The sequence below is a fragment of the Penicillium angulare genome (genome assembly GCF_028827245.1).
Source record: "Penicillium angulare strain IBT 27051 chromosome Unknown utg000004l_segment0_segment0, whole genome shotgun sequence".
In the NCBI taxonomy this organism is placed as follows: domain Eukaryota; kingdom Fungi; phylum Ascomycota; class Eurotiomycetes; order Eurotiales; family Aspergillaceae; genus Penicillium; species Penicillium angulare.
Genome location: NW_026623163.1, coordinates 6,952,632 through 6,965,327, shown reverse-complemented (window position 1 = coordinate 6,965,327; position 12,696 = coordinate 6,952,632). Strand labels below are relative to the sequence as shown.

The 12,696-nt window shown below is 46.2% G+C and overlaps 2 protein-coding genes across 2 annotated transcripts; one reads left to right on the top strand and one right to left on the bottom strand.

The window, feature by feature from the left end:
• Window positions 1–6,105: 6,105 nt before the first annotated feature.
• Window positions 6,106–7,245, bottom strand: N7478_006495 (uncharacterized protein; the record flags this gene model as incomplete). Its single annotated transcript, XM_056922709.1, has 1 exon — window positions 6,106–7,245. One exon carries the CDS (start codon window positions 7,243–7,245, stop codon window positions 6,106–6,108), a length of 1,140 nt encoding a protein of 379 aa, XP_056780746.1.
• A 3,152-nt stretch (window positions 7,246–10,397) lies between these two features.
• Window positions 10,398–11,915, top strand: wetA (developmental regulatory protein WetA; the record flags this gene model as incomplete). Its single annotated transcript, XM_056922708.1, has 1 exon — window positions 10,398–11,915. The coding sequence occupies one exon, from the start codon at window positions 10,398–10,400 to the stop codon at window positions 11,913–11,915; it is 1,518 nt and encodes a 505-aa protein (XP_056780745.1).
• Window positions 11,916–12,696: the final 781 nt, after the last annotated feature.

The window sequence follows — 12,696 nt, the reverse complement described above, 5'->3', positions numbered from 1 at the left end:
CCTTCCACTAAACCCTTTTCGCTCGTTCTATTGAATTTTTTGCTCCTCAGCTTCTTCTTTCTGTGAAAATGGCCCACGTCTTAAGGTCCTTACTCCGAAACAATCGGATTTCGGTTTCACCGTTTAGTATTAGTGTAAATTTCGTCATTTTCTTTTTTTCTTTTTTTCTTTGCTTATTCTTCCGAGCTTTCTATCGTGGTTCCATCTGGCCTTTTGGCCCCTTTATCCGGGGACATCTCTACCAGACACTCATATTGTACCTAATCTACACCATACATATGACAAAGTGGATCTTCCCAAACGGAGTACTCCGTGCAGTATGAATCTAATAATTTGAATATTACTCCGTCACTGGTCTGTAACAGAACCTCAGTCCCGTCACATGGATATGCCCACTTCCCACGAGGGCCCCAATATGCAAGGAATGGCCCTAATGTACCTCTAGGGCTGGCCCCCAATACGACACTGCTTTTTCCACGACTGATATCAATGTCCCGGGAATTCCTAATATAATGCTGATGCTAATTATCCCATTTCCTCCCCGAAAATTAAATCACTGCGATCGCAAGCCATTCCCAATTCTTTGTACTCCGTACTAGTAATGTGACAAATCATACAGTACACTCTCCCTACCCGTGGTACCTGGACCAAAGCCTGCACCAAACTCGGTAGAGTTCTCCGTCGATCACCAATAGTCCACTTCAACTGCCATTGAACTCTCCCCAAATCACAAACGCCCATCCTAGTTCGGGGAGGAGCAGCTTCCCCCCCACGGCAAATAAGATCCTGAGGAATCAGATGGTCCCAGATTTGTGGCTTTGCCGGGGCCCTATTGTATTCTCCGACCGAATCATCTTGGATCTACAACACACACGGGGCACTAGAAACGAGCCAGGCTATTGTAGACTTCACCTTCCATAGCGCAATTCGGTTATTTCCTGCCAAACGGAGCACACTGTAAATGATCGCCCTCCTTACCCCTGGATATAGTACGGAGCATCCTATCCATCAAATCAAATACTCGCCTCACACAGCTGTGGAGTTGAATCCAGAAGAATCAGAACAAACGAAAGAAGCGGTCAATCCCCCTGAGCCAAACTCGGCCCTGAATCATGCTAACGGGGCACCATCCCGGGCGTCGCATCATTCCGACTTGCTTCTCATGATCGGCGCCCTTTGGCGGGTCTCGCAGGTAATCCCGCTTACCGTTAACTCCGCAACCTTCGTGGGGAACTTGGAACAATAGTGCGTACTTGCGTACCCCGTCGCTTCCATAGCTTACGGGGGGTTTAAGCGGCTAAGGAAGAAAAAAAAAGTGCAGAAATGAAATAAAATAAAAGGAAGATGGATTGTAGACAATCACATTCCTAATCGGGAAATGAAAATGACTCAAGTTTAACACGTATCCAAATGTTAACAAGTGGTCAATGTGAAAAGCGCAAATTCAAGTGGTGTGCGTGGTTTCATCAGGAGAGGTCGATGCATTGCATTGTCTTGGGCTTGATATATCATATCCCATCACAGTGCATATCTATATTGATCAATTGGCGTTTCAATTGGTTCATCTCGATGGCTCTTCCCTGCACCCCAGGCTCATCCTGCATCAATAGCGTAAGCTTAAGATACGAAGGAGAAAATCGTGGAAAAAGCAAAGAAAACCCTCTTCACCCCAAAAAGTACGGGGTGGAGTGTCTTTGCCCCATCACAAAATCTATGCGAATACGGAGTATACAATAGATCACACATCAGACTTAGTCAAAGACATTACAGTATAACCTATTAGAAGCATACAATTATCACACACACTGAACGACACAATTATCAGAAAAAAGATACCAGCCTTGAACCATAATCCAACGCTCCAATGTCTTCCTCAGATTAGAAAATGATCGCCATCTTTAGGTACAGGGGGCGAGAAAATCCTGGTTCTGTTAAGTTTCCACCGGTCTAGCACCCGCAGTTACTGTATCTTCTGTGCAGGTTTGCACTTATTAAGGGACAATATTCTCGGCAGGTAATCCACGCAGTGGACCATGTGTTGATCCACTCTCCTTCTGTCAAAGTCTTCGTGCCATTTCTTCAGGATCCCCACAGATGGACTAAGATGACCATTTCTGTTCCTGGATAGGAATGTCCTTAATTTTGGGATAATGGCATTATACTGGGTTTTTCTTATTAAACGCGTGGCTTCCATGTGGTGTAATCGCCGCGTTCATACACACGGATCTTACCTAGTCTTTAAAATATTTGATGCGAGATATATCATCTTGATGTAGGGGGTCGAAGTGCCGACAACACATACTTACATACCTGTACATCTGCGTATGTACCTGAGTACATGATTGTATATGAGAATCTCACACACCGCATACCAATGCCAAGAGTAAGCCTCGAAAAACATACCGAATGTCCCGCAGCTGAGGCCGTCTATTCTTACATTAGCCGTTGCGATCGACACGGGATAGTAACGGCCACAGGGACCTGGTATTCCAAGGTTACGATATCATGCATTGAGCTGCAGACAGTTGATGCAAAGTAAGGAATTAGTAAGACCGGCAGTTGATTCATCAAGTAGAACTTTATACTTAGATTATATATTTACTATTTTGACCAGTTGTAACGTCTAAATAAACTCATTGTTTATCTTTGAGTAGATCCACGGTACGCAGATGACACAGATACTAGATCATGGATTCATCCATCCCGAGGTCTGATTGTCACCATGACGCCGACATGAATTTCTCCATTATCTTCTAGAGATTTAATTTCAATCTAATAATTTATTATGTAACAAAATCAGGCCATTTATAACAGCCCTTGTTACTATTGGAATATCTTTCCTCTCAGGCGTAGGTTCAGGCGTGATGGTGACCAATTCAAAGCTAGACTTGCCCGAAGACTTGTTCCCTCAAGAGCAAGGCTTGCTTCAAGTTACTCAGCGAACAAGCACATGCACTGGAAGTTCCAAAGTAAGACCCCACCACAATACAGAAGCTACTACAATCTTCTCCCTTCCACAAGAACTACGGGACGAGATTGTCTTTTCCTACCTCTACCATGGCAAGCCTGTTTCGCACTCAGCTGCATAGAATTCTACCGAACATTTCAGCAAGTCCATAAATTCCCAATACTCCAGTTTCCATATGCTCGCGATTCCAAGTCTCCAAAGGACAACGAGCTTCGAAAATCTTTCCTAATGAAGCTCCAGTCTCCAATATCTTAACCCAGCTATCGTCGCTGGACATATTGTTCTGCTTGCTTGAAGTTACACCCATGGAACAAACTCAATTCTGTCGACATGTGTGATAAGGATCCTCAAAATCTACGCTGCATGTGGCCAGGATTCGTCATACTTCGAGTTTATCCACCTACTATGAAATTCTTGGTAAGGAAGATGATACATCTTCGCGATGAACTTGGTCAGTCTCGGCTGCCAGTGGATAGTGGCTTGCATAAATGCAAACTCGATGGTCCAGACGAAGGATTTTCTTACTCACTCGATTTGTCGCTTTCTTTTCCAACGAGATATGGGATTACTTTTCATTATACTTATACGATGTCTTTTGATTTGGATGCACTAAACCGACTTGACGGCAGTGAGCATTTACGTTTACGATACTGACTCGATGCCAAAAGAAAACCCGACATTTGTCCACATCAGCTTGCTGAGGACCTGATACGGGCTAAATGCCACTCTGATAAATCGGATTTCCCCCCTGCCCTTCACACAGTAGTGATGAAGTCCTTTGAATGCTCTTCTTGTGGAGCCTACAGTATCACCTTGCAATGATGGTTCAACCTACAAAATTCACTCCCTTTGTTTACATCGAAGATGGGTGAGAGGTATTTGAAATGAAGACCTTGGTTACATTTGCTTCAGCATGATACATTATCCCCTCTTAATCTCGGGATCTATTGATAACATGGTATTGAACTGGTACTCTTTCCTTGCTAGTAAGAGCAGTTCGTCATAGTAGCCACGGAAGCTTGCGGCCAAGACTGATTTGAGATATTACCACAGATAGCTATATGGCTTTTAATTTGCTGATTTGACAATATGTACTCTAGTAGTATATGTATACATACTATCTTTGTACCTCCTGTTTAGGGGAAAATCATCTACCGGCCAGGTAGATCTCACTCTTCCACCCTCGACTAACCTTGCATATGTATGTGAGCTATTTTAAGATCTAGACACAACCCCAAGGGAGATAATCACGTACACAAAATTTCTTCCTCCTAGATAAGCCTGAGGGGCCGTGCAAAAGCTATACCGGCATATGCATATCTACCTGAGCCGGGATACGTAGTCATGCGCCTCAACTGAAGTGGAAATTTCCTAGTGCCCAGGTGCCCGTGATGTTCCTATTCGTCACCATCGAAGATAGTCGGCAAACAACAGTCTGTTTCACTGTAGGGCTTAGTAGATAAAATATATGCATATAGCTGCCTGATATCTAAATGAAGGGTGCCTACCAGTACATGTATCAGGTAGTGATACAGGTGATGAATATCAAAAAGTCTTAGTGGATGTATGTGTTGGCTACTAATACTCATGCAATTGCTGATGTCTATTTCCACCAGCGTAGTACCATTATAGTATACCTGGCCCTTGTTATTGGCAACGCCGAGTCATTCGACTGGCGAATCGAGTAGATACTATTGCATATCATGGATGACAGTCATACTGATACTTCGAACCCATAACACAGCCATCTACATACTTCGAATATCTCAAGGGGTATAAATACGCACCCGAAACAAATATCAGCATACCACTCATTCGCAAAAAAAGACAGCCAAAAAGGGGCAATTCACCAACTGGAATTCTCCCAGCGCGCAAGGACCACGAATGTACCTGTACCTGTACCCATATCCGAATCCACAACCCACACGCGAGAGACAATGCCCATCGCTACTACAAAAGGAAGAAATGAAAAAAGCAGTGGAACCTGAAAGAAATTTCCCGAGAAGCAATACGAACCCACTTCCCTCGGAACTAGTGGTGTATGTACCGTACGTATAACGGATTAAACGACCTTCAAAGCTCGAGTCAGGCATTGCCTGCCGGGACCCGGCCGTTCTCCCGAGACAGGCTAGAAGACTCGATAGATTAATCCACCGGGAGTTTTTATTTCTTCCGTGTGTCAGGAGTCAAGGGCTAACCTGGTTAAGTACAGATTGGCATATCACAAGCGGATCTTGTCAGTGATAGGTAGGTGAACAGGGAAAGGAAAGTTTGAGGCATTGGCACTACCGGCCGTTGTACGGAACTTGCACATGTCATGCAAAGTTTATTTTTTATTTTTTATTTTAGTTTTTGAATTCGGGTGAAGCGCTCTGGCAATGTTTGTATGTACAGTACGGAGCAGAAAGTGTATTCCAGAGACTAGAGGGAATGACAGGTGGGGTTAAAGGGGGAAACTAAGGCTTGGAACGGGAAAGGTCAGCGGGGAAGAGGGATGAAGGACATTTCTGAAACACGCGATGGGGAGGTTGGGTTGGATATTTCTTGCATAACGGTCTTTTTAACGGGGTTAGATGGTTTTAGTCTTATTATTGCGATGATCAGTCTCCTTTTCTTCATATCTGTCGCTTGGCTAGACTGGTCGATGGGATGGATCCTTTGTAAATGGTCGTAATTTGGGATGGGTGTTTCTACTGAGGTGGAAGGTGGGGATGGAGGAATTGAGTTACGGGAGTAGGGAATAGGGAATAGAAGCAATGTTCATATGGGGGATGGGTTGTTCTAGACTTGATCGGATTGTAGGGAATGGGATCCTACTCGTAGGAAGGCAAGTGCCGAGTGAGTACGGAGTAGACCTATTCTATTCATGGTAGCGTGAGCTTTACCACGGGGAAATAGTATATGAAGATATAAAATATTTCAAATCGATTTTCGAATATGAAGGGCTAGCTAGGAAAGGTACAGTCGCCATAATTTGAATGACATCCCCACAGAGCTGCTAGATCCAATCCTTTCGAGGCTGTTCAGCCTGGTGATTCTTTCGCAGATAAACTTTCGGCGGATCACATTTTTCTTTGTCGTGACGTCGTAGATTGTTTGTTTTGGTAGAGCCTTGAGCAATTTCCGTCTCAAAAGGCTCAGGCGATAGCAGGCAAGTCATCAGTCCCAAGTGCATGTGCGATTCCACCAGCAAAGAAACTCATTTCATCAGGAAGAACATCCACGCAACCATTTGTCAACCGGTTGAGAAGAAATTTTTCGATCTTGTCAAGCAGAGCTAGGTGTGTATTTGTGTCAGGACTGGTAGCGTTTTCTTTGCTTGGCTCCAGGGGTTCAATCGTTGAATCTTCTTTGCGGAGTGCAATCAGGTCATCCAGTTCATCCGCAGCAAGAAGGTTCCGGAAGACACCGATGACGTGGTTAAGGACCAAGTCGAGATACATACAAGGGGGATCATCAGGATGCATGGACTCAGTTTCGTGGCCAAGTCTGATATTGTCTGCCTGGACACGGAGGTATGTCTTATAATTCGAGTCGGCGATACCATGAATCCCGTTCATGTACGCGATAAAGAGGCGCTGGTCGACATCCACTGCGTCACGGGTGAAGTCCTCAAGTTGAGGTGCGTTTGAGCGGAAGAATGCCTCGCAATTGAGGTCGCACTCATCGTCAGATGCATCATCGGCATCAGACTGCCAGGAGCCTTGCAACGAGCCAGACTTTTGAGCAAGAAGCATCATCTCATGCGCAGTCATCTCAGAGTTAGATTCCGATTCATCCTCTGTCGGCTTAGCGTCTGAAGTATCGATATATTGGATTTTGGGGTCAAATCGGACGGCGGGTTCAAAGCCGATGAAGGAGTCGTCGAATGAATCGGTATGGTCCCCGCGAGTTTCGAGGACATCATCTGGTGCTTCGTCGTCCCAGACAGAAAAGTCAGACATGTCGTCTTCATCGTCCTCGTCATCGGATAGGGCATCGTAGTCCAGTCCAATGTCATCTGAGCCATAGCCAGATTCAGATTCGGTATCTTCTTCTTCTTCATCCAAGACGGTGGTCGGTTTCTTCAGGATGGATTTCAAAAACGGGTGTAAGGATGGTTCCTCGCGAGTCGCGATGCACGTAGAGACACTGGATTGCAGTGGGGCTGTATTGTTCGATGAGACCGAAACTTCGTCTGAGCCGTAGCAGCTGTCTTGCGAGAATGAGACATCGAGATGGGCGAAGGCAGAGGAAAGAGAGTCCCATGACCCTTGATGGTTATGGGAGGGAGCCATGGTTGGCGCGATTTCCATGGTCGGAGATTGAGCAAAGAATGCTCCTTTGGGTGGTTTAGTTGTATTGTTTGAGGGGGCACTACGAAACTTTTGACACCGGTCCTAGTAAGGAAGTGTCGTAGTCCAGATTCGCAGTGCAGCGAAGGTAAGGGACTTTCAGTTAAAGATCAAAATAACAGAAGAGTACTGGCGTCGAAGGCCTCCAAGAAACGAGGAGAGTTCCATGGTGAAGCAAGCTGGATCGTGTGATCATCTAAGGACACTTGACGGGGGTGGCCCCAGCAAGAATACAAGATGAATGCATGGTTTGTGTGTGATGTTTGAAGTTCTAAATGTGTGGTTGAAAAGCGCCCTTTCTCTGAGATCGGACGTAGCGAGGGGTGTAGGATTGATCCAAAGTACTCTGATTATTAAGCCTGGATGATTTGAAGTCGCTCAAGGTGGTGTTCGATAGGAAGGGTTGCTCGGTGACGTTCGGGTTGTGTGGTGAGGTAGATGGTAAGATGGAATAGGGTGGCGTAGGTGGGTTGGAGATCCGGGCGCGGTGACGAAAACAGCGCAAGAATGCTCGAAGGGCCGAGGACTGATACTCGAGTTGTGCCCGAATTTCGAAAGATCGCGAGTCTCAAGAGGTGGACTGCGGAGAGGAGGGTTGGAGGAAAGCGAAGCAGAAGTAAGAAAACCCACGTTGCGCGGGGTTCAAAGTTGAGGGGGTTGAGTCACTTGCCGGGGTCGGAGCCTGGAAAAGTGAATGAGGTCAACTTGCGTTAACTAGGCAGTCAACCACCGCGGCCTAATAATCCTGCACATTCAAGGGGGGGGGGGAATCAGAAGAACTGGTTACACCCTTGAAAAAAAAAGAAGAAAGAATATAATTAAAATAAAAATTTCTACTAATGAATCCCCTTTACGCCCTATTATTCTTTACCTTTTTTTCTATTTTTTCGCCTCTCGGGATCGTCATTCTGAGTCAGCCGGCTACTCGCTGGAAGATTCCAACAGCCACCAGTAGCCGTCGATATACCAACATCGGGACTCTAGAGTCGGTGCACATGTGCTTACTTGTGTTTACAAACCCAACTTTATCTATGTTCTTGATGTTGGGCTGACAAGATATCCTATTTGTCTTACACCATTCGACTGATCGAACGTGTTTTTATCGACATGTAAATATGACTCTGCCCGATAGCTTCATACTGTGAGGGCGAAGCTGTAAGGCTTCCCTAGCCTGGTTTATAATAATAGCCAAGCCATGTAGTGGAACTGCCGATCGGGCTGAAAGAGCCAACAGAGAGAAAGGAGCCAAAAAAGAAAAGAAAGAGAGAAAAGCATTGAAATGGCCCCTGCGATGTGATACATCGACTCGGGATTCTCAGTTCCTCCCCAGTCCCATTAATTCCGGCTCCCCTCGCATACCTGCAAGCTTTGCTCCATTACGGGCCCCATCGATTCTATTTCAAATCAATGAAACGGCTATTGGGTGTCTATACTTGGACTCACATTTGTTTCGTCAATCAAATGATGATGGCCTTACTACAGCAGTAGACCGTGCTCGGGCCTAGATACAAAGAACGAATATTGCCTATTCGGGAGATCCCCCGGATATGGACAACGGCCGCTGGGCCCTAAGGCTGTCCCAAGCCTCTCATCGTACGGAACAAAGTACAGTCCTTTGTTCTAACGGTTTGAAACAGCCTCAGATACTAATGACAGGCTCGGCCCCTGCGGAAGCCCGTGGGGGTATTCCGAATGGCTGATCCACAGTTTGTCTTCCCATGAGGGCGTTATCTTCAGATCCTTTTTAGATATGAGGAATCCGTTGGCTGCATGCGACAAAGACTGCAAATCGATCACCTGACCAATCTCCTGTCAATGGAGATAAATTTAGAAATTGGGGCCCATTTGAGAGGGCCAAATGATCGCTATTGGCTCGACGATCTGCAGGGTCGAGAAGAGATGAGGCTTCATTGTACAGTTTTCTCCAAACTGACACCTCAGGCTCTTTGGCTGTGGAATTCTGGAATCAATGGGGGATGTAGCTGGTGCATACTTTGTGGGGGCGTGACATGCCGGATCATTGGAGCATTCCAGTGCACATTCCAGTCTTCCCAGCCATCATTGGATTGGACGCCACGATTCTTGAATGAGATGAGCAAGCAAGAAACTAATGATCGTGATGAACAGGGAAAGAATGAGATGTCAAAGAGACGGAGCCTACCGTCTTCCCGAATTGACCTTGTTTGGCCGAAAGGTGATTAGATTACTGCGGTCATGACGCATACATTATCGAGATTGCGATACACGGGGGTCAAAGCCGGGGAAAAGGGCCCATCTAGTCAAGGAAATGAGATCTTCCCCCCGCTTGCTTAGCCAAGCATCAGACCCATAATTCAATACTGCAATATTGCCCTATTCACTGGAAAAGACGTTTGATAGCCATCTAGCGTGTTAGTTTGACATTGCTTAATGTCAATCACCCCACACCCGCCACACTGACTTATTCAACTAGCCGCTGCTTTTGGTATAGTGAGGGAGGGTTGCATTCTATCTGGTGGCTATCCGGACCCAAGCTTATGACAGGGGTGGGTCAAATAGAGCGGCTCTGTCAACCACTTATTATGAAGGAGGCGTTATGATTGGCCTTTGAACTCTGAAATAGTCTTGGATCATTCTTCGCGGCATCGGTGGATTCCCATAATGGGCTCAATGGGCCAACCATATCGCCCAGTACACATTCCTCAGTTATCGGAGGAGAGTTGAAGAATGTACAGGAAAAGCCCGAGGCTGGGATGCCTCACAGCAATTCAAATAGTGGCCTGGATCTGTTTGTTTGCTTTGCTTTCTTTGCATACTCTGCAGTGTTTTGATTGATTGTCTTCCCATCAAACATCTCTTTCCCCACTCTTCCAAGCATCGAAGCTTTGCAGCATTTGCACTTCTATTTTTGCATACTTTGCATCTCTTCGCATATCCTGCACCCTTTGACATCACTTCGGATCGCCGTGATCTCCGTCGATCCACTTAGCCCTAAGTAACCTCTCCCCGAGCCTCTGGTTCTTGGTTACCAATCACGTCTGTTGGACCACTCCCCGGGCGTTCTCATTACACTTTTACCTTGCATTTCCGCAAACGGACAAAAAAAACTTGTCAAGATGTTCGCCCAACCATTCGATCATTCGTTCAATGACATCTTCAACCAATATGTTGATGCGGAGTATTCTGGCCGCGATAGCAACAAAGACTCATTCTCTGGCGATTTTGACCAGCTCTTCCCGCTTGACTCGCTATCAAGTGACTGTGGCGATCATTCCCCCACTGGATCCACTCTGAAGCCCCATCAATCACCGCAACCCTGGAGTAAAGACTGGTCCATGCAGGAAGACGGAGCCCAGTTTGCTTTTCAAGACACCATTCACCCCTCTGCCATTTCAGACCTCGGCCTGAACAATAATTTCGAGGTTTCTTCTCAGCCTCAAGCTCCCACAACAAACGCTATCTCTTCCAACTCGCCATCTACCCCGCCAGCTACTCCCCGCCGCAAAGCTACTAAGAGCGCCATCGTCACTCCCAAATCTATCCGTCATCGTGACCCCAATGAGCGTCGCGCACTTCTGCGCAAGCAAAGCTTCTCCCCCAGTTTAATGCGTTCTTCCAACCTGAACAAAGGAAGAATGGCATACCCCGAGGCCTGGGCCCAAAGGATCCAGAACTTCAGTCTGGTCGGCTCAGATGATCGCCTTCCTTTGTCTCCTCCTCCTTCAGATGTTCTTATTAAGCATGAGAACCCTTCTACCGACATCATAAACCAACATAGAGACTCTGTCGATATGTCGGCTCAGTTCTTCCAACAATCACCAGCTGTTTCCATGCCCTCGCCTTCCGTTGGTGCACTTGCACGACACCAGCAACAATATATGAGCCAACAAAGCTCTTCCACCTTGAACAACTCGAGTTCTCCTTCTGCCGATGACATATTCTCTTCCTCATACTCTTCAGATCCTCAATCTATCTCCTCGTGGCAATCTGATGCACTTGGCACCTCTATCTCATTCACTCCCGATCTACAAGCACACGACCAGGCCTGGTGGTCCCCCATGCCTACTCGAGTTTCACAACAAACTCCATACCAACAAATGGTATCATCTCCTACTCCCCAGCGCCCCATGCAGAGCGTTGGATCTCAAAACGATATGATGCAAGGCGGTCTAATGATTCAAATGGACCCGTCATTCGATAACTCTGCCGAAGCCTCTTTCTCCAACAACATGATCCCCGCCACTCACAAATTCATGGCACCTGCCACTGTGCCCCAAGCTCACAACCCTCCCTCTCCATCATTGTCTCCCAAGGCCGGCTCTTCACCAAAGAAGGCCAATCACCGCCGCACACATAGCCGCAAGCTCTCAGGACAGAGCTCAAATGGCCCCAAGCCGGCAAAGTCTACAAGTCCCCGCGGGGCTAACAAGTCTGCGAATGTATCATTCGTGAACTTCACCGCCCACGATAGCCACAGAATCCTCGGCGGCGTCGCACCCTCTGGAAGCTCCAAGACAAAAGCTCGCCGGGAGCAAGAGGCTCGTGATAAACGCCGCAAGCTGAGTGAGGCTGCTCTCATTGCAGTTCGCAATGCCGGCGGCGATGTTGAAGCTCTCGAAGCTGTCTTCTGCTGAACCAACGTGTTCAGTCTTATTAATTAATTATTTTCTCTGCTTTTTTCTGATGTACTTTGAAGCTGGTGTTCTGGGTTGATATCATTTGATTTATTTGCTTTGGTCGTTTTGGTGTTTTGATTGTTTCTTCCCCTGGGCCCAGGGTTATACTCCAAAATGTTAGATGTATTTTTTAATGTTTAGACAATTCATGCAGCTTCTGCATATATTCAATATCTTGAAACCTCTTCCTCGTTCATAGCCTTTTCCAATCTCATTCGCAACGAATAAGATAAACTTGAATAACGACTCCATGCAAATATTAGAGAGATATCCAAAGAGACTACAATACGCCATATTCCTGCTTCCGGTAAGATGTTGCCGTATAGCTGTCTTCGATACATTTTCCAGCTGCTCTCTGTTTACCGATTCGAATCATCTGCCCCTCTGCTCTCTAGGTGAAGTATCAATCATCCCCATTTCTCAAATTTTGACTGTTTAATAAAGAGCTTGCTGGCCATTTCAATCTCTCCTTCCTTCCTTCCTTCCTTCCTTCCTTCCTTCTTCTTACCATCAACATCAACTTTTTTATACAACTTCACTGGGTATGTATGGCCTTACATGGTCTTTTCCTATTGCCAGCACATTCAACAGCATTCTCTCTCTCTCTGCTACCACCTTTTTTTAATCTATTTGCTGCTGTTTGCTGTGAAAAACGGCTATTATCTCATCTTCATTTCTCTGGGATTTCCATCATATTGCCTTTGCATTTTACCCTTCATTCCCACGTTTCTTGTCTCTT